This window comes from Streptopelia decaocto (genome assembly GCF_964273445.1).
Source record: "Streptopelia decaocto genome assembly, chromosome: 1".
NCBI classification, from domain to species: Eukaryota; Metazoa; Chordata; class Aves; order Columbiformes; family Columbidae; genus Streptopelia; species Streptopelia decaocto.
The window spans coordinates 200,538,215-200,564,565 of NC_138663.1; the positions used below are offsets into that span (position 1 = coordinate 200,538,215).

The window sequence follows — 26,351 nt, forward strand, 5'->3', positions numbered from 1 at the left end:
TAGCAAAGGACTACTGAATTTAATTTTATAAAAGAAAAGGACATTACTTACTCAGCTATGTTACTCTACATAGAACAATCTGCAAAGATCCAGCTGAAAGAAACTTTTCCCAAAAGTTGTAATTTATATGTAATTGAAAAAGTTTTATTACAAACACTACAAGGGACATGTATCTGTACAGGAGATAAGTTTGGTTTCGCTTTCTTGTGCTGCCCCATAGGTTTCCTTTGCTGCACAGGCAGTGATCATTTGCAGCGCAGTGATGGGTCGAAGGCCGCACGGAGAGGCTGACGGATTATTAGCAGGGAGTTAGAGCAGCCATGAGGAGTTCCATTTTGTACACAAAGTTACGTCCTTCCATTTTATTCCACTGCACTTCCTTGAACGGCCCTCGAAGGTGATTCCACTTGTTGTCTTGCAGTACATCACCTTTGGGGAGATCCTTGCACTGACTCCGTGGAAACTGAACCATAACTTTGCTGCCGCTTTCCGGACCGTTACGTACTGTGATGAACAGAGATGTTTATGAGCATTTTTACACTGTAAGAACCCCTCACATTAAATATCCTTCCTTATGTATGCTATATACATTACTCCTACTCAATTCCAAACATGCTGAAAGCAAACATGGAAAATTATCTTTTTTTTAAAAAAAAAGCTTTTTCTCTTTGAATTTTGTCTCTCATCTCCCATTTCTTTATTATTTTACTGCCTTAGCACTGCATGTTCTTGCTTAAAGCAAATTAGAGAAACATTTGACAAAAAAAACAACCCTTACAAACAGGGGCGTTTCTCTAGTGATGCCAGGAAGGGCAAAGGTGGGTTTTTTCCTGATTCCTGCCTTGGATGTATTCCCCCCCAGTATGTTGAAAAACATGATCAAAAATATATTGTTTCTAATGGATTTCTCTCAAATGGACAGGAATAAAGTCACTCAGGATAGCTGTTGCTTTTAATCACAAAATTCTGCAAGACCGATGGAGGTGTGGTGGTGTTCTACTGGCTTGGGTAGGGTTTTGTGTTTTGATGCTGGCTGGTGGTGGTCTGTGTTTGTTTTTTTTTAATAAGCAGTTAGTGAGCTAACACATAGCCTTCCCCTCACCTACCAAGCTAGTGTTCTACAAAGAAATAACTATCAAGCTGAATGAACATAATTTCTCCTTCATAAATTGAGGCTGACTATTCCCCATCACCTTCTTCTCCTTACTATGTTTGGAAACTGTTTCTGGGACTGGTTTTTGGCCTCATCTTCCCAATAATTGCAATGAGGCTGACCAGGCTGTAGTTCACCAGATTCTCCTTGAAGACAGGTTGTGATATCTGCCTTCTTCCAGTCCTCAGGAATCCTTCCTGATCACCATGACCTTTCAAAGGTGATCAAGAGTGGCCTTACAATGACATCAATCAGCTCCCTCAGCACTCCTGGATACATCCCACCCGGTCCTGTGAACTTGTGTATGTCTAAGCCTGTTCACAGGTTCTCCAACTCCATCCTCTGCTCCAGAGGGTAAATCGTCTTTGCACCAAAATTTCCCGTGGGTCTCAGGGACCCGGGATTCCTGAAGGTCAGTCCTGAGACCAAAGCAAAGGCGGCAGCAAGTACCTTGGCCTTCCCCATGTCTTGTGCTACCAGGTCCTCTCCCCATTTAAAGGCAGGCCTACATTTGCCTTAAGTCTTCCTTTTGCTGCTCACGAATCTATTGAAGCTCTTCTTGTTGCTTTCTATATCCCTGATATATCAACCAGCTCTCTTGGACCCATCTTCTCTCTGTCCCATAGAATGGTATCCCATAGGATTCTTCCAAGAAGGTCCCTGGAGAGACCAAACTCTGTTCTGGTTGAGAGCTGTGATCCTGTTGTTTGCCTTCCCTTCTCTCAGGAACTTGATGGTTTCTGTAATCTGTTTTTTCTATGCTAATTCTACTATTTTAAAGCCTGTGTAAATTAAATCAGGTTTATATGAAGTGGCTTACTGGGCAAAGTATTGCTTCTATTTAGGTGTCAATTCCATACACAAAGAGATTGTTTCTAGAATATTTTGGCCAAAATTGAAATGATTCTATAGAAGTCTAGAGACTATCTCAGAAAGAGACTTACAAAGTCTGTAAAATTTGCTTAAGCATGTTAAGGTTTTCCATACATTCACAATAGAAAACACTACCTGAAATGGCATAGTCTCCATTTGGTGATGCCACAGTTATTGCTGAAGCATTGCCAATACTCTCCACTGGCCCCAAGCCAACATGATTACTGAAACTCAGCACATGCCATCCCATAACCTTCGCAAGCTGCTGAACTGCATGTACTTGGTGCTGTGACATCTGAAAAACAACAAGCGATTCATCTTCTCTTCAGTATTTGCACACCACAGAAAATAAACTGCTTACTGGTTTTACCAAGCTTTTTTTCTTCTGCTATACAGCAGTCATTTATAAAACTGACTTTGTCTTATAAATTCTCTAGTTTCAGAGGAACTTGTTTTATAAAACATATATGCTACATAAGTGCTAGTAGAGCTTTTTGTGTTGTTTGAATTTAGACTAGTTCCTTTGCGCACTGAGAAGACCACTGTATTAAGCAAAATATGCAGTTAGATTATTCAGGTCTCAAGAACTAATTCAAGTGATACAAACAGGATTTTGAAATAATACTTTATCTGAATGGAAATAAGACTTCTGCTGTAAAATATATAAAATCTGTGAGAGTATTATCACAGCAAACTCAAAAAAAGCTGAGGCTCTCAGATGCATGATCATCTCTATTAATGTTCACGTGTAAGCATAGAGCTTTAACTGCTTAAAAGTTTAAATGCTAATGCTTTTCTGTATCACAAACTTGTAACAAGGAAGTATCTGGCACTGTTCAGAAGTTCTCTGTGAACAAGTCTGAAAACATTTCACCAGAAAGAGATACTCTCAGCAGAACCTGCTTCAACTTGTTTTCTGTGTTGTGGAGTTTCATGTAACTGCAACAGGCCAACCACTGTTATTAAATACTTGTATTTTGAGTATTTATAATGCAGAGTAGGGAGACTGTCACTTCTGAATAAAACCAGCGACTCGCTCTAAGCAATTAAGAAAACACAGTTCATTCAAATATCAGCTGATTTAGTAATGGCTGATGCAGAGTGAACATTAACAAGACAATGTTGAAACAGCAGCAATTGTGGCCTCATTAAGATCTCTACTCTAGACAGGACCTGGTTGCAGTAAGTTTCATATATTGAATACCTTTCTGTCTGCTATGACTCTCACTGACTTGTTCTGAAGTAAGCAAAAATCTTAGTACTCCCATGATGATTACCATAAAGAAATGTATTTTAAGTGGGAGGGAGTGGATGGATGGTGGCAGAGCGGTGGATGTTGTCTACCTTGACTTCAGTAAAGCCTTTGACACAGTCTCCCACAGCATCCTCACAGCTAAGTTGAGGAGGTGTGGTCTAGACAATAGAGTAGTGAGGTGGGTTGCAAACTGGCTTAGGGAGAGAAGCCAGAGAGTGGTAGTCAATGGTGCGGAGTCTAGTTGGAGGCCAGTATCTAGTGGAGTGCCCCAAGGGTCAGTGCTGGGGCCAATATTATTCAATATATTCATTAACGATTTGGACGAGGGAATTGAGTGTACTATCAGCAAGTTTGCTGATGACACCAAGCTAGGAGGAGTGGCTGACACGCCGGAGGGCTGTGCTGCCATCCAGCGGGACCTGGACAGGCTGGAGAGCTGGGCAGGGAATAACCTGATGAAATTTAACAAGGACAAGTGTAGAGTCCTGCATCTGGGCAGGAACAACCCCAGGTTCCAGTATAGGTTGGGAGATTACATATTAGAGAGCAGTGTAGGGGAAAGGGACCTGGGGGTCCTGGTGGACAACAGGATGACCATGAGCCAGCACTGTGCCCTTGTGGCCAGGAAGGCCAATGGCATCCTGGGGTGTATTAGAAGGGGGGTGGTTAGTAGATCAAGAGAGGTCCTCCTTCCCCTCTACTCTGCCCTGGTGAGACCACATCTGGAATATTGTGTCCAGTTCTGGGCCCCTCAGTTCAAGAAGGACAGGGAACTGCTGGAGAGGGTCCAGCGTAGGGCAACGAAGATGATTAAGGGAGTGGAGCACCTCCCTTATGAAGAAAGGCTGAGGGAGCTGGGTCTCTTTAGTTTGGAGAAGAGGAGACTAAGGGGGGACCTTATTAATGTTTATAAATATATAAAGGGTGAGTGCCATGAGGATGGAGCCAGACTCTTCTCAGTGGCAAACAATGATAGGACAAGGGGTAATGGGATCAAGCTGGAACACAAGAGGTTCCACTTAAATTTGAGAAGAAACTTCTTCTCAGTGAGGGTGACAGAGCACTGGAACAGGCTGCCCAGGGAAGTTGTGGAGTCTCCTTCTCTGGAGACATTCAAAACCCGCCTGGACATGTTCCTGTGCGACCTCACCTAGGTGTTCCTGCTCCAGCAGGGGGATTGGACTAGATGATCTTTTGAGGTCCCTTCCAATCCCAAACATACTGTGATACTGTGATACTGTGACGATATTATTACTACTGACCTTAGTAAAAACTGGAAACTGACAGTTGCTAAAGTCATCATACAAACATACTGAAAATAGGAAGGTGGATGACTGAATTTTTCACTCTGTATTTAAAGTTTTCTCACATTTTCTACACAGATAAAGGTGAGATTTCAACAACTCCTGTTTCCCAAACACTAAAAGAAAGGGAACAATAAAGTATATGAGGCTACCTGAGATAAAAGGAAATCCTGCAGTTCTTGCTCTTGATGGGACAATGTAATAACTCTTCCATCTCTGTGCACAACCCTGATCTGTTCAACTCCGATGTTCAGTTGTAGTTGAATGGATCTTAGAAGACAAGATGCATATTTATTCAAAATGCATTACAACACTTAGGAAAACAGGAAACTAAGTACACAGAATCCCTCCATGCATTGGCAAGAACTCTAAGATGAGGATGGTGCAAAGCCTATGGAACACAACAGCAATTCTGAACATTTCCATTTCATCACTCAGCGCAACATCTCCCCCCACACTGCAGGGGACACGCTCTGTGACATGTTCCCAGACCTGGGCCACTGCTTCTTCAGGTCAAGGAGCCTCCTGAGGCATCTCACAGCTCCCTGCCTGCCACTGTGCCCAAGTGTCCTTCCAGAGGTGCAGGGAAAAATGAGGTGTGCTCAGGGCCTGTCCTATCCTACAGCCAAGACTTAGGGAGCACATGGAATCACAGCATAGAATCATAAAATCATTTCAGTTGGAAGAGACCCTCAGGATCATCGAGTCCAACCATAACCTAACGAACTCTAGCACTAAACCATGTCCCATGTGCTCTGGAACTGAGACTGCAAATCGCACCAGTGACACAGCCAGAGAGGACTGCTCAAAATGGTAAAAACAACTGGGGCATCCACAGTCAACACAGCTGATAATCCACTGCTGGTCAGCACATGGACGTTCGTTTCTGGAACATGAAATCTCTTATTAAGATGACAAGGTGCATAATTAATAGCATGAATTACATGAGTCCCACATTTCAGTACCTATGCAACCAAGCTAGGACTGCGCACTAGCTCTCCGTGGCCAGACTGGAAGTTTAGAAGCCAACACATACAAAGATATTTTATATTTAATTATCTCTATCCAAACTAAATCTCCCCTGAAACAGCCACTTTCACCTTCAATTCCTTATTTGAAAGAAAACTATGATAGTTAACTACTTACTAAGTTTCTTCATTAACATGTAAAGTGGGGGGAAGAGTTTTCTCAGGGTGGCTGTTCCCTCAACAGCTCAGAAAAAGAAACACTCATACACAAATAATGGGCTCCTACTTGTCTGTCTGAAGAGAACCTAAACTTGTGAAACACAACCCGAACACACTCTGCCATTGCTGCATGCTTCTACAACTAGGCAGATGCATGCATTTGCATACTTACTTGCATATTTGTTCATATCCTTGAGAAGTTATTAGAACTTTGACACTGGATTCATAAACATCATTTATATTGGACCAGTGAGCCTGAATCTGAGGATCCTCAATACGACTCGCCAGACTGTCAATGGTTCGAGCAGTTCTAGAAGACAAAGACATATTCCATGCACAATAATCAAGACAGCTTGTGCTACTATCTTGTTTAAAGGAAATTAGTAGGTTATTAATTTGTGGCAGGTTTGTTTGTTTGTTTGTGGTTGTGTGTTTGTTGTTGGTTTTGTGTGTGTGTGTGGCGCACACACAAATCAATGGAACAGTGTGGATCAGTGTTCTATTTCAGCACCATCCTGCTGCTAATGAAGCACACTTGCTTACTCTGTACATTTCACATACATTCTGAAGCAGTATCAAAGTGGTACTACTCAGTATCACCTACTGCACAGCAAAGAATAGTAAAAAAGATGTATGTAGTTTAAGTAAAGTAAGGACAATTAGCAGCAGCCTGTGTTGTAACTGTCACGGAGATCTCAAAGAAATCTGTTGTGTTTTGTTTGGTTTTTTTACTAGCTGAGTGTTGTTTGCTCATATTTCATATGTTGTTGCTTCTTAGTACTTAAAAATAAAGACTATTTTAACAGTGAAGGAAGAAGTAGCTATTTTTAAGAACACTGAAAAAAGATCAATTGTATTCTACATAATAGTACATTTTATTGTAACTTTAATAAGAATAGCTTGTGACCTACCTGCGCCTCAAAAAGATATGTTTTGCCTGCTTTATTATCTTTTCCAGAAGTCCTTCATTTGACTGTAAAGAACTGATATCATTTTTATCAAAAGCCTGGGGTCCTGCAAGTCTCATTCTCTTATGGCCAAAAGGGGCACTAGCCGGATGCGGCATCACTGTTGAGCTCAGGGTTTGCTTGTGACACTGCGACAAACAACAAATGTTATAAAGGGAAGTGGTCAAATAATGTTTTTTTTTCAATAAATAATACATATACTACAATATGCTGTTTCACATCAGGTTTTTTGAGCGTACATACTTGCCAAAAGCTCAACTTTTTTACTTTATAAACTTGACAGTACTATAAAGCCAGCTTTACACTCGTACTTTGGCTCCCCTGTTTATGTGGTTCTTGCAAACCTCATGGAAAGTGATTTTTTAAAAAAGGTGCAAGCTAAAAAAAAAATTGGGAGTACGGAAGTAGTTGCTACTAATAAGTCTGCCTTGTATACATGTCTGGAGACAGAATGGTCAAATAAAAATAGAGGAAGCATTTGAGAGAAAAAAAGATTTAGCAACCTGTTTAAAGTCAAGAAAGGAAATTCACTACAGAGCTGAGCACTGAAAGCTTCATGAAACCTATTCCAGTGTTTAAAACACTGGACTATTCCACACGACTGCATGAGTTGCAGAGCCATGCTCTAAGGCATGGGTGTCAAATTCATGTTCACCGGGGGCCACATCAGCCTCACAATTGCTTTCAAAGGGTCAAATGTAATTTTAGGACTGTATAAATGTAACTACTCCTACATTTAGTTTGACACCCCTGCTCTATGGAGATAAACAGTCCCTAGAACATGGTTTCACAATTGTTTAGGTATGTAAAATTGTGCTCTTTTCCTGAACAGATGCAACCTCAACCTTCTACCCCAGGTCCTTCTGCTTGAGTATATGAGAATCTAAAACACTGAAGCAGAGAAGCAGATGTCCAAACAAATGAAGTTACTATGGTAATTGATTGTTCTTTCTTTATGGGATACAGTCTGAACAGATGCTCACTTAAAGTATTTGACCAGCACTAATAAGACGCAAAGGAAAAAGGGAGACTGATGAGCTGTGGTGGAAAAAGCTTGCCCAGCTTTTCTGATGTAAGCAGTCAGGCCTGAGGTTAAACGCAGAACTAGTGCTCCATGAAAGCATTAACTGGAATTCTCCAACCACCTAGACAGGTTTACAACCTCACGGCAGCTTGCCTTACGCACACGGACAGAGCACAGCTGGCCTCTGGTGGCACTCGGCTGGTACAACAGTGCTGCACACTGTGGAAGCCTGAACAAAAGCCCAAAAACTCTTCGGTATTTGACTGTAAATGCATTACCTCTCTGATAAGTTGATGCAAATTATGTTCCAGGACATAGAGATGATCCTCTGGATTCTGTTTTTCAGAAGCAGACTTCTGTGATTTTTTGTCATTGGAAGAGTGGCACAGAGAAATAGACAACTGCAAACCTGTATGAAGCAGATTACAAACAAAATGAGAACACGATTTTCAAGAAGGCTACTGAGAACTGCTTTTCTTCATGTTTTATAGATGGTAGTTTTACGACCAGTATTCCCTGTATCAGAGAAAACCAAAGAATGATGTTGGAGAGCACAGCACCAAAGGCAAGTAAGACTTGCTACTCACTGAAGTGTTGACAGGCCAACTATTAAACTCACTAGGTACATTTCACACCAATTTCTGTGACACTCCTACACAAAAATAAGTCCTCAGGACCCCATTCCTTTCCCAAAGGAATAATGATTTACCATCATATAAATTTTAAGCAATTCAGAAACATATTCTTCACATGATGTTATCAGTTGTGTACCCCCGCTACGAACAGAGGATTCACCAGCCGATTCTGAGCCTCCTCCTTGCCATTTAATTACCCTCACTGAAGATTACTGGCCCCCATTCTTCTGAAAACCCAGTAACTCAAGTCTTAAATTTCAGCTGCTTGCAAACCAGAAGCAATGACTTATGCACAGCTCCAAACTGCGATGTGTACGTGGCATTACAGTTGACAGCTTTAGGTGCTACTGACAAAAATACAAAGAAAAACAATCCAAAATCCACACAATAAAATATGAGTAGTTTAGAAACTCAAGTGCAGCATCTCAATGTTTCTATCTTTAGCAAGCAAAATTCAAATTCTGGGAAACTCTGGTTTTCAAAACCTTTGAAAAACAAGAGTGTTTGTTTTCAAGAAGATAGCCTTAAAAAAAGTCGCATCAATCAGAATCTCAGTTCACATTTAAGAAATAGTCATAGGTTAAGAAGTCTTAAGAAGTTTCCTACCTGGGAAAGGTTGGGAGATTATCTGATTTTTCACAACAATGTGAGGAATTTGCGATTTAATTTGAACAGCCTCTCGTGACAGCTGGGCAAAAATTTCTTTACATAAAAGAACATTCTGTGCAGTCTCCAACTTTGTCTGCCAGTGCGGAGAACCTGAAAATAAAATCAACATTTGCAGGAGGAAAAAGTAAAGAGAAGCTACCTTTTTGTTCAGATCCCAGATATTATACAAGTAATCCAGCTACAAGTAATCACTAAGATAAGGTAATCAGTATCTTCTATCCAAATAAAGTATTTTCAAAATTTTATCCCAATTAAGCAAGCACTTTAAGATAACACTAATGCATTTTACTTAGATTTTACATAAGTAAATTGTGAACTGCTGCTCCCTTCTGGAATCGCATATTGTACTCTCAGGCCTTTTGTGAACTCTGCTAATGAACCTCTGCTGCTTCAGTCGCGATCTACTTTCAGTGATACTTCAAGCTTTATTAAACTCACTCTACAAATGTCCTGGTTTTGGTTAAAACAAGACCAATTCTCTGTTAGTGAATTTTCCCTTCAGTTAGTTTCTTCTAAGTAACTGCATTTTTCTGAAGTTGGCTGCATGTTTTTCAGACAGTGTTCACCTATGGAGCTGATAATGCCCAATGTTTGCGTTTTTACTGAGTTAACGGTAGGAATGGTGTGCAGAAGAGGCCCAGGTTTATCTTTAATTGCTATAGCAGCCAAGGTCGCTGACAGACCTCTTATGTCCCATAAGTGAGGGAGTCGTACTTGCGGGGGGGGTGGACAGAACAGGTGACCCAAACTGACCAGCAAGGTATTCCATGCCATATACGTCATGTGCGGTTTAAAAGCTGGGACATCACAAGGGTCTCGCTCTCTTTGTCCATGGCTGGTGTCTGAAAAGGACCCTGCCCGTTCTTCTGCATGCAACCCTGACCCTGGTTCCAGTCTGTGCATCCACGAATCCAGTTCCTGTCTACTGTGGAGTCCAGTTCAGGGCTTCCTGGTGGCTGCCCTGCAGATGACTTACTACTCTGGGAAATTCCACACTGGTTTTATGTATTTTGCATTATTTTCTCTCATTATTAGTATTATTAGTAAAGTTTTGGGTGTTTGTTTTTTTTTTTTAGCTTTCCATCTTGCAAGTCTCTGTCCCCTTTCCTCTTTTCCCCATTCCTTAGCGGGGAGGGGGAAGGTAACAGAGAACATCTGCCACACTTTATTGTTGCCTTGCAATAAACGGTGACAACAATGACCCACCAAATAATGTTAAATTCATGTATGTGCTTTCACAGGATTTATAGGTCCAAAATTCTTGGAAGATTATGGTCTGAGTAAGCACATGAGCTCTACACTGTACCCTGGATACCATATGAAACATCTACATAGAACAGCATCCTGTCTATGTTCAAGACAGAGCAAGCATCTGTGACACAGACCACCGTGAAATAAAATCCTGTCAATTCTTTTTAATCTTAAAGGATAAAGGATGAATTTTTAATCCCAAAGGTTTACAGCTTCACATATTGGCACATATCAAATGAATCAATATAGTGTCTGCCAGGTGAGCTGTTGGTAAGTAAGGCACATACTGTCTGCAGAGTTTCAGATCCAGAGAAAACATATGAGCCATGGAAACAAGTGATGCATTTTGGGCAAAATGAAGAGTGAACAGTCACTCAGTTCAGTTGAACTCATGGGATGCAACTGGCTGAAACACAATACATTGGTTTGCTTTCGGTTATGTGCACACACTTTTAGTGACTAACAAAAGGTGCGTGAGAATACTTAAAATATAATCCTAGTAACTTTGTTTCAGAAACTGATTAAACACATATGAAAACCTGAAGGAGTGCGCTTTGAAAGTATCGTGTTTCCAAAGCACATGCAGCCTCTAAACAGAAAATTTCAGTTGAAAGAAGAGTGAACAGGAATAGTTTTATTTAAATCTATGTGCTAAAATTTTCACATGCAAACCCATTTCTTAAGAACGTGCTCAAAAAACAACAGCTGTACCTGGTTTTGATTTTGGCATGGGTCTTTTAAAGAGATTGACTGTCCCAAGGTCACCAATGTCCGGAGCTTGTTTCTGAATAGAAACCTAAACAAAAGAGAATGTTATTTGATGTTTGTTCTTTGTTGCAAGCATACTAACATCAAAACAAAACCCACGCTATATCATTAAAGTTACTCTGGCAAACCTTGATATAGGCTGATCCCTCTAAATCACTTGGAATTTGAACATCCAAAGGACAGTAATCCTCAGGTATCTTTTTATCCAGGTCAATGTCTGTGTTCTTTATCACCTCAAATGTGCCGTGATGAAGAAAAAGGGAGCCTAAGAAAGGAAGAACAAAGATACACATACTGTACATCAACCATCTTCTGCAAACAATGAAGCTCATACCTCTGTTTTGCAAGAATATGTATTTCTAAGTCTCCAAACCTCCGTAGTTGCGATTGATGCAAATTTCTTAATGACTTATTAAAAAACAGGTAAATTAGAAAGCTAATTTCAGCACATCAACATCTCAGTCCTCCAGTGTGTGATGTGGAAGTCTGCAAGTAGTATTGAACAATTATGGCAGAAAACCAACAGTGTTTCTAAATGGTGCCAGTAGATGCAGGGAAGGAAAAATAAAGGTATTTTGTTAAAACAAGAAAAAGTTAACTGCCCCGTTTTGCAAGCAAGTAGTTTAAGGTGCAACACCCCCACTGAGTTAAAGGAATGCTAATGATGTTTGGTTTACAGTGTTAAAACTACAACCATGTTCTGTCTGTAAAATACGACTGTATAGCCAGTCATTCAGATGGGACAGATAAAAGCAGTTGCCGCATCTGTCCTAGTGCATCCTTCTGACATCCAGGGCACTGTTCATCTAAAGAGACATATCCTGGGCTACAACTACAGTTTCTTCATCAGTACAAGATGAATAACCCTAAATTTGTCCTTCCCCCACTTCACTGATGATGACAGAAGCACAACATAACCAGTTCAAATGCCTGCTTTGTATCTACATCTTAAGTTTTGTGAGATCCTGTATTCACTCTTTCACTCCCTAACTGGCTCTAGAACTCTGGGTTGGTTACCCTCTCTTACTGTAATCTCTGAAATGATGCAAATTCTCAGCATCATCTCTCACAAGTGTAGGAATAACACGTAGAATAAACCTATCTTCAAAAACGCTCTTTAGTCATGCACTTTAGTTTTAGTTAGTCCTCTGAGGAACAGGGAGTTAAACACAAAGATCCTCATGAGTCCCTTCCAACTTGAGATATTCTATGATTTGACCTCTGCTCAGAGGAAAATGCAACATACTTCTTAATATTTTTAAAAGGCTTCACAGCCTGTAGGTAAGAGCCAAAGATTTACAAGCTCTACATGTCAACTGATCAATTCCATTGCCAATGCAGAATTGTTTCTGTAAAGCAATCTTTACTAGAATCCCACAGTTAGCCTTTAAAATCACTTTCAAGGTTGAGGATTAGCATGATATTTTTCCTGATAATAAAAGAGGCTTCCTCCTTTTATAATCCTACCTCATAATTACAATTAATTTTTATTATGTTCTGTTATTATTAGAGCTATCCCATCTGTTCTTCCAGTTACATTAAAAAACCCCATAAAATATAAATACCCATTCTTGAGAAAAACAAGACCCTAGTGTTTACCTGCACTTCTGTAGCTCAGATCCCCAAGAATTTTGTCTCCTACTTTTCTCAGCTTCCAGTGTTGTCTCAGTCTTAGCAGTTCAGAGTTGAAGTCTCTTTGTCGCTTATTTTCCTGGTTTTCCGCAACTGATTTGGATAATCTCTCCGCACCTTTCAAGAGAATTTGAGCTGCTCCAGCTAATGACTTCTTTTTTGAAATCAACTGTAGAAACTGAGGATTCTAGTAACAAAAATAAAAAAAGACAGTTGCACCTTAATTCTCAAAAAAAATATTATTAGTGGATCTAACTGACAGTGACCGATAACTTTTGCTGGATGTTCAGTAACTTATTTAGAATTACTTTCACACCAGCATTATATAGCCACAGCAGCATTTTTACTTAGAGCTCCAGCAAAGGGGCCTTCGGTACCAGCCCCACCTCCCAGTCTCAGCCTCACCCCAACCCATAAAGCACCACACCAGCACATCGCAAGGAACATTTTACTAAATCACATACATATCACACACGAAAAAAAATCAATGAAATATACCTGTTTTGGAGGAATAGGATCCTGCATAACTGGGTCTAGAGTCATGAACTTTTTATCCTTCACAATGCTAAGAACATCATACAAGACACACATCTCAGTCAAGGCGCTTCTTAAGTTGTTCCTCACTGAATCCCAAGGCCAGAGGGATGGCTGAAACTTTACCAACCCTAAAAATAGGACAAAAGAATGGGAAAAAAAAAAAAAAAGATAGTAAAAAGTAATGGTGTAAGGCCCACTTTTAAGCCACAGAGAGATGACAGAACAGTCTGGGTTGGAAGGGACCTTCAAAGCTCATCTAGTCCAACCCTCCTGCAATGAGCAGGGACATCTTCACCCAGATCAGGTTGCTCAGAGCCCCATCCAGCCTGGCCTGGGATGCATCCAGGGATAGGGCATCTACCACCTCTCTGGGCAACCTGGGCCAGTGTTTCACCACCCTCATTGTAAAAAAAATTATTTTTCATCTCTGGCTTGAATCTCCCCTCCTTCAGTTTAAAACTATTACCCCTTGTCCTATTGCAACAGGCCCTGATAAAAAGTCACAATGGCCTGAAATACAACATAATTGTGTAATATCTGGATCTACTCTTTTCCAGTTTGCCACTGTAATTCACTCGGTCATGCAAATCCCAGCCTCATCCACGGCCAATCGTGGGAATCCGCGGGGGAGGGTTCCCCAGGCACCCGTGGGGCTGCAGGCCGGGCACCCCCGCAGCCAGAGGGCCCGGGGCCCAGCCGCCCTCACCTTCCTCATCCTCCGCCTCGCCCGGCTCGGCCCAGGCGCGGCCCGCCGAACCCGGCTCGTCCTCCTCGGAGCCGGAGCCCTGGCTGAAGTCGATGCGCTGCGCCAGGCGGGCCAGGTTCTGGGACATGGAGAGCGGCTGCAGGTAGGTCTCGCTGCCATCCAGCCCCACCTCCTGCACTTGCTTCTCGCACGCCGACTCGATGCTGATGCGCACGGCCGGCGCTCCCGCCATCTTGCCGTGACCTCCGGCCGCGCCTGCGCGCGCCCTCCGCCCCGACTACGGGTGCCGGGCGGGAGGGGGGCGGTGAGAGAAGGGGCGGGGCCAGCGCCGGGGGCGGGGCTCGTCTGGCCCCGGAGAGGGCGGAGCCGACCCTGAGGGGCCGGGCGGGTTGAGGGGCTGGTCGCGGACGGCGTCGGTACCCGCGGAGCTGCCGCGTCGCTTCCACGGCCCGTGAGAACACGCGGCCGCTTTCCTTCAGCCTCCCGCGGCGCAGGTGAACCCCAGCCCGGTGTCGTCCTCAGAGCTGCAGCGACTTGCGTGTTCAGCCTGCAGGAGACTGAGGAGAGAGAGACACCTCATAGCGGCTACGGCTTCCTCACAAGGGGAGGAGGAGGGGCAGGCGCTGAGCACTGCTCTCTGGCAACCAAGAACCTGAGGGAACAGCAGGAAGATGTGCCAGGAGAGGTCCAGGTTGGACATTAGGAAAAGGTTCTTCACCCAGAGGGTGCTGGACACTGGAACAGGCTCCCCAGGGAGGTGTCACGGCCCCAAGCCTGACAGTGTTCAAGAAGAGACTGGACAACACCCTCAGACACACGGTGTGAACTGTGGGGTTGTCCTGTGCAGGGACAGGAGTTGGACTCGATGGTCCTTGTGGGTTCCTTCCAACTCAGGACATTCTGTGATTTTTGACCACAGCTGGTTTAATTCCCTGTTCTAAACATAAATTCACTTCTCAGTCCCCAACATCAACTACGACCACACAGGAAGCTCAACCCAATAGCAAAAAAACACCCCACAATAATACTGCAATGAAATTACCATTTTAATTCAGTCACAACAATTTTAAGTACAAAATTAAGAAGTTGGCAGTTTACCGCTCTCATATTTATTCTCAACTGCTAAATGTGCATCATTAAAAGCGTTACAAAAATCAGCATTTGTATTTCAGAAAGATGAAGTTGCTGTGGCGGCTCAGTCCCTGCCAACACGGTGTGTCTCGGGGGGCCGGTCAATGCGGAAGAGCAGCTCTGCGGGCAGCAGGTACCCCAGGTACCCCACGCTCTCGGGGCTGGTGTCCTGGTGGTAGTGTCCTCCCTCCCCGTGCTGGCTGAAACAGTGGGTGTGCTCCAGGCGCAGGTCAAAGCCCTGTCACCAGAGAAAAGACCGTGAATGTGCATTCAGGTGAACTGTGGTTAAAAGTTCTGGGATAGTCTTTGCTTTATATTGTGTGTTTTCACACATCTCAGGGTTCACTCCAACAACAGTGAAACTTGAAAGATGATTGGGAAACTAGTAAGGCAAAAGAAGAGGAGCTGTACAAGGATTTACCATGCGACATCAAAGAGAAAAGAATTTAGAAACCCTGATAGCTCCCAACTTTTGGTGTCAACCTCCTAGAGATTTCCCCCCCTATTTTTTTTTTCCCCTCCCTCTCCCTTTCTTTCAGGATTAAGCAAAGCAGTCACACCAAGGAAACCCTACTGGAAATCAGAACCTTTCTGCACTGAATGCCACAGACCTATGCAATTAAGGGACAATCTCTATGCAAAATTCTGAGCGCCAGCTTAAATGAAAATGGGAAGAACTGAATAAAATAACAACCAGCCCACTAAACTGTGAGATCACACCCACCAGTTTGATATATCATAGAATCATGGAATGGTTTGGGTTGGAAGGGACCTTTAAAGATCACCTGGTCCACCCTCCCTTGCCATGGGACACCTTCCACTACATCAGGTTGCTCAAAGCCCACCCAGTCTGACCTGGAGCACTTCCAGTGATGGGTCATCTACAGCTTCTCTGAGCAACCTGTTCCAGTGTCCCACCACCCTCATCATAAAAGATTTCTTCCTTACGTCCAATCTAAATCTACCCTCTTTCAGTTTAAAACCCTTGCCCCTTCTCTTATCTCTACAGGCCCTGGTAAAAAAAGTCCCTGTCTTCCTGATAAGCCCCTTTTAAGCACTGAAAGGCCACAATAAGGTCTCCCTGGAGCCTTCTCTTCTCCAGGCTGAACAACCCCAGCTCTCTCAGCCTGTCCTCCCAGCAGAGCTGTTCCAGCCTCTGATCATTTCTGTGGCTCCTCTGGCCCCTCTCCAACAGGTCCATGTCTTTCTCAGGGCCTCAGAGCTGGATGCGGCACAGCAGGTGGGGTCTCGTGAGGGGCAGAATCACCTCTCACGACCTGCTGGCCACACTTCTTTTAATGCAGCCTGGGATACAGTTGGTTTTCTGGGCTGCAAGAGGATACTGATGAGTAACACAATGGCATTTGAATGCCATCTTCTACTGCTGTCTCTGTAGTGACACTCAAACATTTCCAAAACCATAGGCTTAGCCGAGTGCTGTTGAGCTTGCTGTTAAGTCAGATGGGAGCAACCCAGCTGCATCCACTACACAAGTTGCATTGGTTCTGAATGCAGCAGCTGCTGATGGCTGTTTTCAGAGCACTCGCCAGTTGATTCTGGGAAGATGCACACAATTTAGCCTTTGGGCAAAGGCTGCCACATAATGACAGAATAAAGTCACACCCTGGAACATATCCAAGCTTACAGCATGTCTCATTTAATTCTGGAAATAGGTTTCTTATATTACTTATGACTGCATTGTTATTTATAGTCATTTTCATCTATGGTTTCCTGGTTACTTTTAAAAAATAGTCTTCCTAACAATGCATATCTTAATAGCTTTTAAAACCAGATTGTTTTTTATCCTCAATTGTTTGCTGTTGTATTTAGTGCTTATGAAAGATGCTAGATAACTTTCTAGCCTGAGGTTTTGCAGGCTTTAATTTGCATCAGCAATTATGAGACACATGCTTCATATATTTTGACACAGCATTAGTAGAGACAGTTCTTAGGAAAGTGAACTACATGAACGCATGGCTGAACAAGCATCCACACTCTTAACATTTCTGCTGGTGTGGCCAGCACCAAATGCAGACTGTGCTGTTGGGTTTGGGACAAACACTTGCACCCTTGCAATTGCAACTGAACCATTAAGTTCAATCCACTCTGAACAGCCAGTAGAACAGATTGCCCTAGCCTCAATTCAAACCAGTGACAGGAATGAGAAGCTTCTGTTCCATTATACCACCTCTGGAAGAGTTTAACACAATATATACACACTCCTGTTCTTAAAAGGAAAATCACATCCAGGACAAAAATCATTACAAGTCTCAGTTTACACTTAGAAATGACAGTTACACTCACTGGATCTCTGGAAACTATTACTGGCTGACAAATCAGTGGAGCCTTCATTTCAAAGAATTTGAGCCAGTTATTCACATCCTCGTCGGTGTTCAGAGGACAGGCAGAAAATTCTGGAGGCTACAGAAGAAGTAAAAGCTTTGTAAGTGAAAGGAAGACACTTGTATCAAGACACTTTTTCTCTAGCAACTTTCCTTCACTTTTGCCCTCCCCACTATTCTGCTCACAGTCCTTCTTGCCTAAAAGAAGTTCCAGTGTCAACTACTGTGCTTCTGCCAGAAACACAAGAGACCAGAATATTGCTTCCTTCATTTCACACATAGTGGGAGAACTACTGAAGTCGGGATTCTCCTCCTGGTACATTTTATAATAAGCAATAGACTTTTTAAAATTTACTGAGCTTCTAAGTATCATCTCAGTTCATGTATCTAATTTCATTTTACAATAGTTCTACAGTTCTTTAGCTGTCCGCAGATTTCAAAGGAAAAGATGATGGTACTAAGGCCAAGTAATTAAGCGTCACTAGTTTTGTAACGTCAGTTTTGTAATGTCAGCTCCTCACTTTAATACACTGCTTACCCTAACAGATTATGGATATATTTGAAAATACAAACAAACTCCAAGCAGTAAAATGTTACACCCTGATTTATACTTCTGTTTTCAGAAGGGTGAATAAACTTAAATGAACTGAGAACAACTTACCATAATGTGAATCTTCGCTTTCCCCTTCTGAATGATAAATGTACCACCCATGCCAACCGGCTTTTCTCCATAGTGTTTCTCTAAAATTTGTCTCAGACAAGACACGAAGTTAAGTTCCCCAGTTCTTCCATTGGCTTTCACTTCAATGACCTGGAGAATAAAGTTAATTTGTCACTGCTGCCTTCCACAGCAACAGTCTGCAATGGTCTGTAAGAGCTGCTCTGAAATTCTCCCAAGCTTATAAACCAAAATTACTTTTGAAAATGTGAGTTTTCCTGCAAGTACTGCTCCACTTGCATCATTCCAGTACCTGACCAACTCCCTTTCCCAACTTTCTGTTCAACACTAGCTTTGCCTGTGAAGGGCGCTGGGCAGCAAGTCATTTACTCATACATAAGACAATGATTTAAGCAACCCCTTTCTGTCCCCAGCTGGCTTTCACTCTCTTGTAAAGAAACTCTTGGAGACAGAGAAGGCTGCTTAGTTTCCATGCAGTAGTCAGGTTTGTGACTGCTCTGCCAACACCTCTTTGTGCAGCTGTGGTGGGGGAAGCACTTCTACAAAAAAACTAGACAAGTGCCCAGACCTGATTTACACAAGTACATTGCACAACCATTACCTTAAATCACTGTTGGTTTGAGCTGGATTTGGATGGATGATTTATGATAGAAAAGTTTTAGTACACTAATATACTTATCCCTCAAAAATTCCAGTGCCTCTCTGTCTCCACCAATTCTTCCCATCATTCAGCAGCATCTGTTCCTTATGGTTGAATAATTCTTTCATGGAATTACTACTTCACTGTTATCACAGAAAACTGATAGTAGAACATTGAAGCACACGTTTCCCTTCAGCCACAAAGCTCTACACAAAGTCACCTTTGATCCAGATACGTACCTTACCGGGTTGGCCCTCGCTGGCGTAAAGATTGGCCAACAGCCCAAACTCACAGTCTGTGTATTTACTGCTGTACTTCTCAAGCAGGCACCCTTTATCTGCAGGATTTATCTGAGCAATGTAGCTCCCATTTACAGCAGGCTTTTTTTCACTCTTAGTTTGAACAATAGGAATAAGCTGAGACAAAGAATAGGTAAGAATAAGTCAAGTAAGTCAATGAGAACATGGAAGAGTCATTCCAATGAACAGAACTCATAAATGCAATTTAAGCTTTGGACAACATTCCCAAGAAATAATCCCCTTCATCACACAACTGTCTCTCAGGATGAGGTCTGTACTGGTAAGAAAAATGCACTGATATTGTAATGTAATTGGAAATTCCAGAAAACAGTTTTAATTTTTCTGGACAGTTACATTTAATGTTATGTGAAGATGAATGCTAGTGTTGAAAACAAACAAGCACCAAAGAAAACAAAAACCAACCAAACAAAAAACCCCAAACAAACAAGGGAAAAAAAAAAAAAACCACACACAAGGAAAAAAACAGTCTAACCATTGAGATCTGAGGCCTGCATGCAAGTATTGAAATTCTATGTGTTTATCAGTGAACAGTAACAACCACTACTATTGTGGCACAAATTTAATGCTGACATGGACTATCTCATCTGCCAATAAATGCATCAAAAGGAGACAGCAAGACCAGAGGTTTATGCTTCAAAAGGCTCTAATCAAAGCCTCCACAGGCAGCAGTTTTTGTCTCCTGCAGGTGATCGTTTTGTGTGTGGCGTCTTTAAAACTTATGAGGGTAAAACGAAGACATCCAAGAGGGCAAAAGACAGGGAGTATTGCAAATGCATTTACCAGTAACTTTGACAAGCATTTCTAAGTCTTGTCATTAAAACCTCTGGTCAGGTCTTTGCCAATCAGTTTCAAAAAATCATGTTTCTTGTATGCTTGAAAACAAGCACATGCTTCATGGAGAATTACAAGTTAAAAATTAATCTTTATCATCTCAATAGTATGCACTTCATTGGATGGCTCTCATCCAAATCCCTCCTCATTATTTTATGTGCTTTTGGCATGAATGGTGTTTATTAAACTTTTTATTGTAAATGGAAAATACCCAGCATGATTCTGCTCTACTATTACGATACTTCTATTACTTCATTGAGAACCATCACACTTATTTACCAACCTCAGCATTTACTCCAAGAACCTTTGATGAAGCCGCTCCAGCTCCAAGAAAGAAAGCTCCAGGAAGCTCTATGTCTTTTGCAACTGTATTTAGATCATAAACCTGCAAAAGAGAATCAATCCTGTGATTTTGGTGTGGTGCTCTGATTCAGATTTGTCATCCTGTTCACCATAACCTCTGGATGCATTTAATTCACAATGCCCTCATTGGTATTTTGGATAATTAGGTTGAACACAGTTTCTGAACAACACATTTGGCAGCAACAAATTTGGTATATGAGCATTTGTTTTCTGAAACGTAGAGTCTGCCTGTATGCTTTCCTGCCATTTTACCCCCAAAATGAATTATTGTTCTTATTTAAGTTTGTATTTCTGTAAAATAAAAAATGGAAGGGAATATCATATAGAGCCAGATGTCAGAAAGGAGGCATGATGTTCTTGGAAAAGGACAGTAACACAAATCCATTGTTGGCCTGGAAATGCAAATACAGCCAGTTTTTACAAATTAGCATGGCTGTGATTTGAAATCACAAGCATACAGCAAGCCATACATAAACATGCAGACAAGCCCTTTGTTTAGCAGTTCCTTCCATGCCTCCTGTCACAGACGGTATATTTCCGAAACTATGTTGTATTTGAGGGCAGGAGAAGATGAACCATCATCCACGATATGCTATTTTTCCTTCGAAGTGTAAGATTTCTTGACATAGTCTATGTTAAACACACGTCAGAATCAATCTTGTAAAACACCGAAAAGTCTTTTTTACAAGTGGAATCTTATAGTATCTGCTAATCCTTAGTTTTGTTTATATTTCAATAAGATATTGCTTTTCTTTCGACAAATGTATTAAATCCCACAGCTACAGGAAAACTCACTTTTTCTTTCCGTACAACAGGTATGAGGTAAGGAACACCTCCCACATCTGCTATTCTAGGCTTTCCACAGATTCCTGGAAAAATACAGCCAGTTAGCTTGGTAAAATAGTTTTTCCTAATTAAACAAGCACACAGTCTAACCTACCAAAGAACCTGTTCCTCAAACTTCTAAAACCCTTTGAGAACACTATTTCCCTAGCATGCTTAGATAAAGTCTTGCACTACTAAGACGTCCAAGGACAGTAAACCCCCAAATGATTCACAGTAGGATTTAATGCTAGGCAGCCTGTTATAAAATTAACATTCTCTAAGCACAAAAAAATATGACAGTGGCAACAACTTACTGGTTCTCCGGTAAGATGCCCTTACCACACAGTGGATACCCCCACCGGTACTTGCAAAATTTCAGGAAAGCTGGATACCCAAGTCATCATCCCACTTATTTGGACATGTATTTTACGAAGGGATGAATCACCTTCTGTTTCTTTCACTATACTGATGACAGAGGGAACTCAGATGAGTAGCACAAAAGGCATGTCTGTCTTCCAGACAGCTAATGTCAAAAAAGATGAATCCCATTCACTTCACCAACATATGTGAATGGCAGGGATTTAAAAATTAATGGAAGTGCAACTCCTTAGGTTCATACAGTGATTGGCAGAGATTTAAAAAAGTATCCATCTGGAAGGCAGCTTAATTTCAAAATCTTTTCAATACACTAAATAAAGCTTATGAAAAGAGTATTGCAATCAAAAGTTAAGAAAAAAAAATAGGACAAGTATGATATTTGGTATTGGCTTGTCCTTGTTCATACATCAACTAGGAAGCAAGTTCAGAAATAAATGTAACTCTCATATATAGTCTTTATCTTAAAAACAATTTAAGCTCTTCCAGCATCTTTAGAAGACCAAAACCAAGTAAGATCAGGTAGAAAGAACTGGAGAAGCCATAGTGGAAGACAGGAATACTAGGTTACCTTTGGCAGGAAAGTTGAAGGGTTCCTGAGTCAGATCAGGACAGTCTACAACAGAGACTTGAGCATCAGCAAAGTTTTCTTTAAGCCCTTTCTGCAAAACTATAATAAAGAATAATGGCAAAGTTACTAACAATGAAGAATTTCTAAGAGTTTGACAAGTTACTAACAACAATAAATCTATCTGTTTAGACTTTATTTCAGCAAGATATATCAAATGATTTATGCTTACCCAAAGTAACCGCATTGATTTAAATGTTACTGTCTGTAGGCACTTGTTTCCTGAGCCACAGCTTCAGAGAAGAGCAAAAGCTCATTCAGATAATTGTTAGTTAGCACACTAATTCATTAAGAATTTTTAACACCTTTTAATTGAAATACAATGACTGACCGCTCCCAGTAGACTAGGAGTAGCACAATGTGAAGCGACATGGATAAACTTCAACCACATTCAGCAGTGGTTTTGCTTCACGAGAGCAGACAGTTACGATCACAGAAAAATAGCATGTGAGAGCAAAGGAGGAAGTGAGGTTTAGCTGAAGTGACAACCAGTTCTTTAAATATATCAACTAGACTGTTTGCAATTGCTTTATCATGATCTCAAATGGTCTCTGCTGTTTGGAAACTTCTGCAGTCAAGGATATTGCCCATCATGTTTCTGTTCATGTGGGGATTTTCTGGCAGGTGCCACTGTCAGTACAAGACATGTAATGAATGTGCTGAGGGAGAACCAACAGCCCCAAATCTAAACTTTTGGGTTTGCTTCATATCAACATTTTTAGGCTCAGACCTGCAGAGTCACTCAAACAACAGGGAGGATTCTGACTTAGACAAGTTCACTGTTTGGAAACAACTTCCAGACACTGCTTCAAATACCATGTTAAAATGCCCAAGTTCTTTCATGCCTGGGGCTCTGCTTTGTCTGATATCTCAAACTAGAGAACAGACAATCCAGCCTGTGATCTCAAATCAGGCAGTTCCTTATTTACTCAGAGGATTTTCCTGTGCCTTCGTTTCCTCCAGTGGGGGTTTCAGCCCCACTCCGTGTCTCAGGAGCACCCTCACCAAGCCATTGACCACAAGGGTCAGTAGAAAGTACTGGTCAATTTTCTCAATACACCTCAGAACCTTCCAGTGAGTGGAAAAGGACAAGAAAAGGGCACTCCTCAAATTATACTTAAGAGCTGAACAGCAACAAAATTCACAGCTTACAGGATACCCTCAGGACAGAGATGGAGGTGGGAGGAATTCTGCTTTGTGATCCATCTTTTCTGCTACTGTTTTAAGCTGTTCTACTGCAAGTACACACTGTTCTCTGCCAGCCCACAGGTCTGTAATTGTCAAAACCTTCACAACCCATGCACGGGTCTGCAAATGCAGCAGTTTTAAAGGGTCTCAGATCCTGTTTGAGTGCTTAAACATCATCTGGGTCTGGGGGAGGACTCATTGTTTGCTTTAAGGAAATAACAGCATATAGAAACACAGTGCTTTTCTTTACATCTCAGTGTACTAACAGCATGAACATTCTGCATGTACTAGCTGTAGAAAGGTTTTGATAAGAACTTTAAGATAAGTTTGGAAAGTACATTATAAGTTTATAAGTTTGTAAAAAGTTACACGCTGCATGACTTACCCCCAGCAAGCTCCTCCAGACTTGGAACATGAAAAGCAAACCTTTCGACTTTGGCCATTTCCTAATTGGCCCTACTTTCTTCAGGCAAGACACTGCAGGAGCAACCGATCTATCAACAGGGATAATAGTTTAATGATTAAAACAGGCTGTTTTCAGGGTATTACTTATTTTTCATTTTCAGTCAAGAATACATAGAAAACAGTAGAATTGTATTTCTGCCATCAAAGGAAAGACTAACAACTTCAATATTAAAGTGCATTTTCTTATGTGCTTTGGAAGATGTACCTGTCAGCTGTATAGCTGGCTCAGAGCCTTAGGTATGCTAGTCTCAAGCTTACAACTGGGTGTAGGCAAAACACATCCTACACTGAATCCAGTTGAAGGGACAGGTCAGGAGATTTATCTGTCCTTTGTCAGCCTGGAATCATAATTTGTTTTTGAAATAAAACTTGGCTTTTCTGAGCACATTAGCTGCCTCCTCAGTTCTTCCCTACCTTAACATTTACTTTTCCAGCATTGGCTATGATGGACTTTCAACTGCAGCTGTGACTTGGTCTCTAACTGATTCTGGGAATGTGTTTCTCCTTTGTAAGAGTCTGTGACACCCTTCCAGAGCGGAACAGGCTAGCAGCAAAATCGAAAACAGCAGCAGCAAGTTCTGCAGTATCAGGCTTTGTATGGGTACAGAGCCTGTAACAAAAAAACTTGTTTGAACATAAGTTTAAGAACCTCTTTACAAATGAACTATATTTCAGTCAGCCTTGCAACAGCAAAGCCAGCTACTAGGGCTAACCACTAGCTGAGGGCACAAACGGCTGATTATACACTACCTATAAATCAGCCACCCACAGCAATCATTAACTCCTTAGGCACATGCTTGCTGCACGCAGGAGAAAAACAAAATGGGTCCCGTGATCCAGATCTCAGGCCTTGGAGTAAAAAGCAAAAAGCCTAATTACAATCTCAAATCTGACAGAGCTTTTGTTAGGAAAGACCATGATGTGAGCTAGCTGTTTATGCGTACTTTTAGCTTCTATTTAAAAAAAAAAAAAAAACAGCTTGTATGATTGTTGAAAATCATAACTGTCCTTACACCATCAGCCTCTTGAGTCTGCATAAAGAAAAAAAAATCCAACAGGTAAAATGAAAAAAAAAAAAAAAAAGAAATAAAAAGAGTTGGGAGATAGCGGTCACTTAAGTCTTCGAGTTCCAAGTTCAGCCACCCCAAGTTACTGCTGTAACAAGCAGTAGAGAAAGGGAGAAAGACAGCTGCCTGTGTGTAATAATTCTCATCTTAATTAGTCTTATTCATCTCCACAGGTGACTCAGTCCAAATAAGTAGGCTCAGATATAACACCTAGACCATCACCTGCTGTTTAAAGGGCAGTAGTCTGCTCCCCACAATCAAGAAAGGATGGAAAGACTGTGGAAAAAGCTCAATGCACCATGATAAACCCTATCTGATTGCTAGGCAGTAGCCCTTACCTGGAAGGACACCAGAGAAGTAGATCCCTGAGTCACCAAAGAGAGCAGTCCCTGAGACTGCAAAGAGAGCAGTCACAGGGGAGCCTGCGTCTGTGGGAGAGGGAGAACCTGAAAGGAGATAACATCAAACAGTTGAGATCCATCATGGAGGGGTGGAACGACACTGAATTACTAGAGAAGACTTTCAAATAAAGAACACAAATGCTAAAGTATGATAAGATTGTTAGATCTGGGATGGTGCAACAAGAAGGGAGATAACAAGCATCTAAAAAGACTTTCAAAATCTATCTTTTCAGAGCAGGAAGAAAACATCAGAGAGAATATTTAAAGGCCAGGAGAATGAAGATGGAATGGGAACTATGATATTAATGGGGTTGTCTAGTATCAAAACCTGAATTAAAACTAGTTTGCAGGGTAGAAGCCAGAAAGGAGTGGTTACAGGCAGGCTAGAGACGAGTCAAGGACTGGGGGGAAGAAATACCGGTGACAAATGAATACGGCAGTTACGGAGAAGACACCAAGAAGATCAAAACATCTACAGCTGCATCCTTAGAGGTTGCATTCCCCAGCTGGAGCCAAGTGAGGAGATCCTGTCCGGGGCAGGGGAAGGCTGCGGGACAGCAGAGGCATTTGCCCGAGCGGCGGGGATTTGGGGAAGGGATAAGTCATGGAAGGACAAGGAGAGCGCCCGGCGGGACTGGGGTGGCATCCAGGCGGCCGAAGGCAGCAGGGGGAGCTGGAGCGAAGGAACGCCAAAGCTGACAGGGCACTTGGCAGGGCTGCGAGGGGAAGGAAGGGGGTGCTCAGGCTGGAGCCGCCCGCTCGGGGAGACGGGACTGTAGAGGGAAGGAGAGGCGGGACAGCAGTAACAAGAGACCGACCAGTCCCACGAGTCTCACCCCGGGCGGGAAGTGCGGGAACCGCGCCCTAAAGAGAGCCCGGACCCTCCGGGCTGAGACAGCCGGGAGCTGCCCCGCACCGCCCGAGCCTGCGAAAGCGCTGGCAGTCGGTCCCTGTCCCCAGACGCGGCCGCCGCTACCGCCTGCCCGCACGTACCTGCGCCCGGGCTGCGCGGCGGCACCGCCCCTCTCGCCGGGCACCGCCCCCCACCCCCGCCGGGCACCGCCCCCTCTCTCCGGGCACCGCCCCCCCCCCCCCCCCCCCCCCCAGCATGGCAGCACCGGACAACTCCCTCCC

The 26,351-nt window shown here is 42.4% G+C and overlaps 2 protein-coding genes across 3 annotated transcripts; both read right to left on the bottom strand.

Annotated features, from left to right (window-relative positions):
• Positions 1-14,239, bottom strand: MED17 (mediator complex subunit 17). Its single transcript, XM_082055779.1, has 12 exons — positions 13,963-14,239; positions 13,218-13,384; positions 12,687-12,906; positions 11,216-11,352; positions 11,031-11,115; positions 9,006-9,158; positions 8,043-8,173; positions 6,684-6,868; positions 5,945-6,082; positions 4,738-4,855; positions 2,162-2,321; positions 1-504 (listed from the first exon to the last, which is right to left on the bottom strand). The coding sequence occupies exons 1-12, from the start codon at positions 14,192-14,194 to the stop codon at positions 299-301; spliced, it is 1,932 nt and encodes a 643-aa protein (XP_081911905.1). The 5' UTR covers positions 14,195-14,239; the 3' UTR covers positions 1-298.
• A 748-nt stretch (positions 14,240-14,987) lies between these two features.
• Positions 14,988-26,207, bottom strand: LOC309449805 (ester hydrolase C11orf54). Of its 2 annotated transcripts, XM_082072227.1 has the most exons (10): positions 26,054-26,207; positions 25,155-25,244; positions 23,670-23,778; positions 22,040-22,138; positions 21,064-21,137; positions 20,189-20,290; positions 18,994-19,170; positions 18,097-18,246; positions 17,398-17,514; positions 14,988-15,331 (listed from the first exon to the last, which is right to left on the bottom strand). In XM_082072227.1, exons 3-10 carry the CDS (start codon positions 23,725-23,727, stop codon positions 15,158-15,160), a joined length of 951 nt encoding a protein of 316 aa, XP_081928353.1. In that variant the 5' UTR covers positions 23,728-23,778; positions 25,155-25,244; positions 26,054-26,207; the 3' UTR covers positions 14,988-15,157. The 2 variants fall into 2 exon arrangements, with proteins under 2 accessions (XP_081928353.1, XP_081928354.1); XM_082072228.1 differs by lacking the exon at positions 26,054-26,207 and having other exon boundaries at positions 25,155-25,262.
• Positions 26,208-26,351: the final 144 nt, after the last annotated feature.

Coding starts and splice junctions, on each gene's coding strand:
- MED17 (XM_082055779.1), bottom strand. CDS start 14,194: ATGGCGGGAGCGCCGGCCGTGCGCATCAGCATCGAGTCGGCGTGCGAG. Junction 12,907..13,217: donor ATCCTATTCCTCCAAAACAG/GTATATTTCATT, acceptor TTTTGTTACTAG/AATCCTCAGTTTCTACAGTT. Junction 2,322..4,737: donor AGGATTTCCTTTTATCTCAG/GTAGCCTCATAT, acceptor GTTGTTTTTCAG/ATGTCACAGCACCAAGTACA.
- LOC309449805 (XM_082072227.1), bottom strand. CDS start 23,727: ATGGCCAAAGTCGAAAGGTTTGCTTTTCATGTTCCAAGTCTGGAGGAG. Junction 22,139..23,669: donor TCTGGAGGAGCTTGCTGGGG/GTAAGTCATGCA, acceptor TCTTTATTATAG/TTTTGCAGAAAGGGCTTAAA. Junction 17,515..18,096: donor AAGCGAAGATTCACATTATG/GTAAGTTGTTCT, acceptor CTTCTTCTGTAG/CCTCCAGAATTTTCTGCCTG.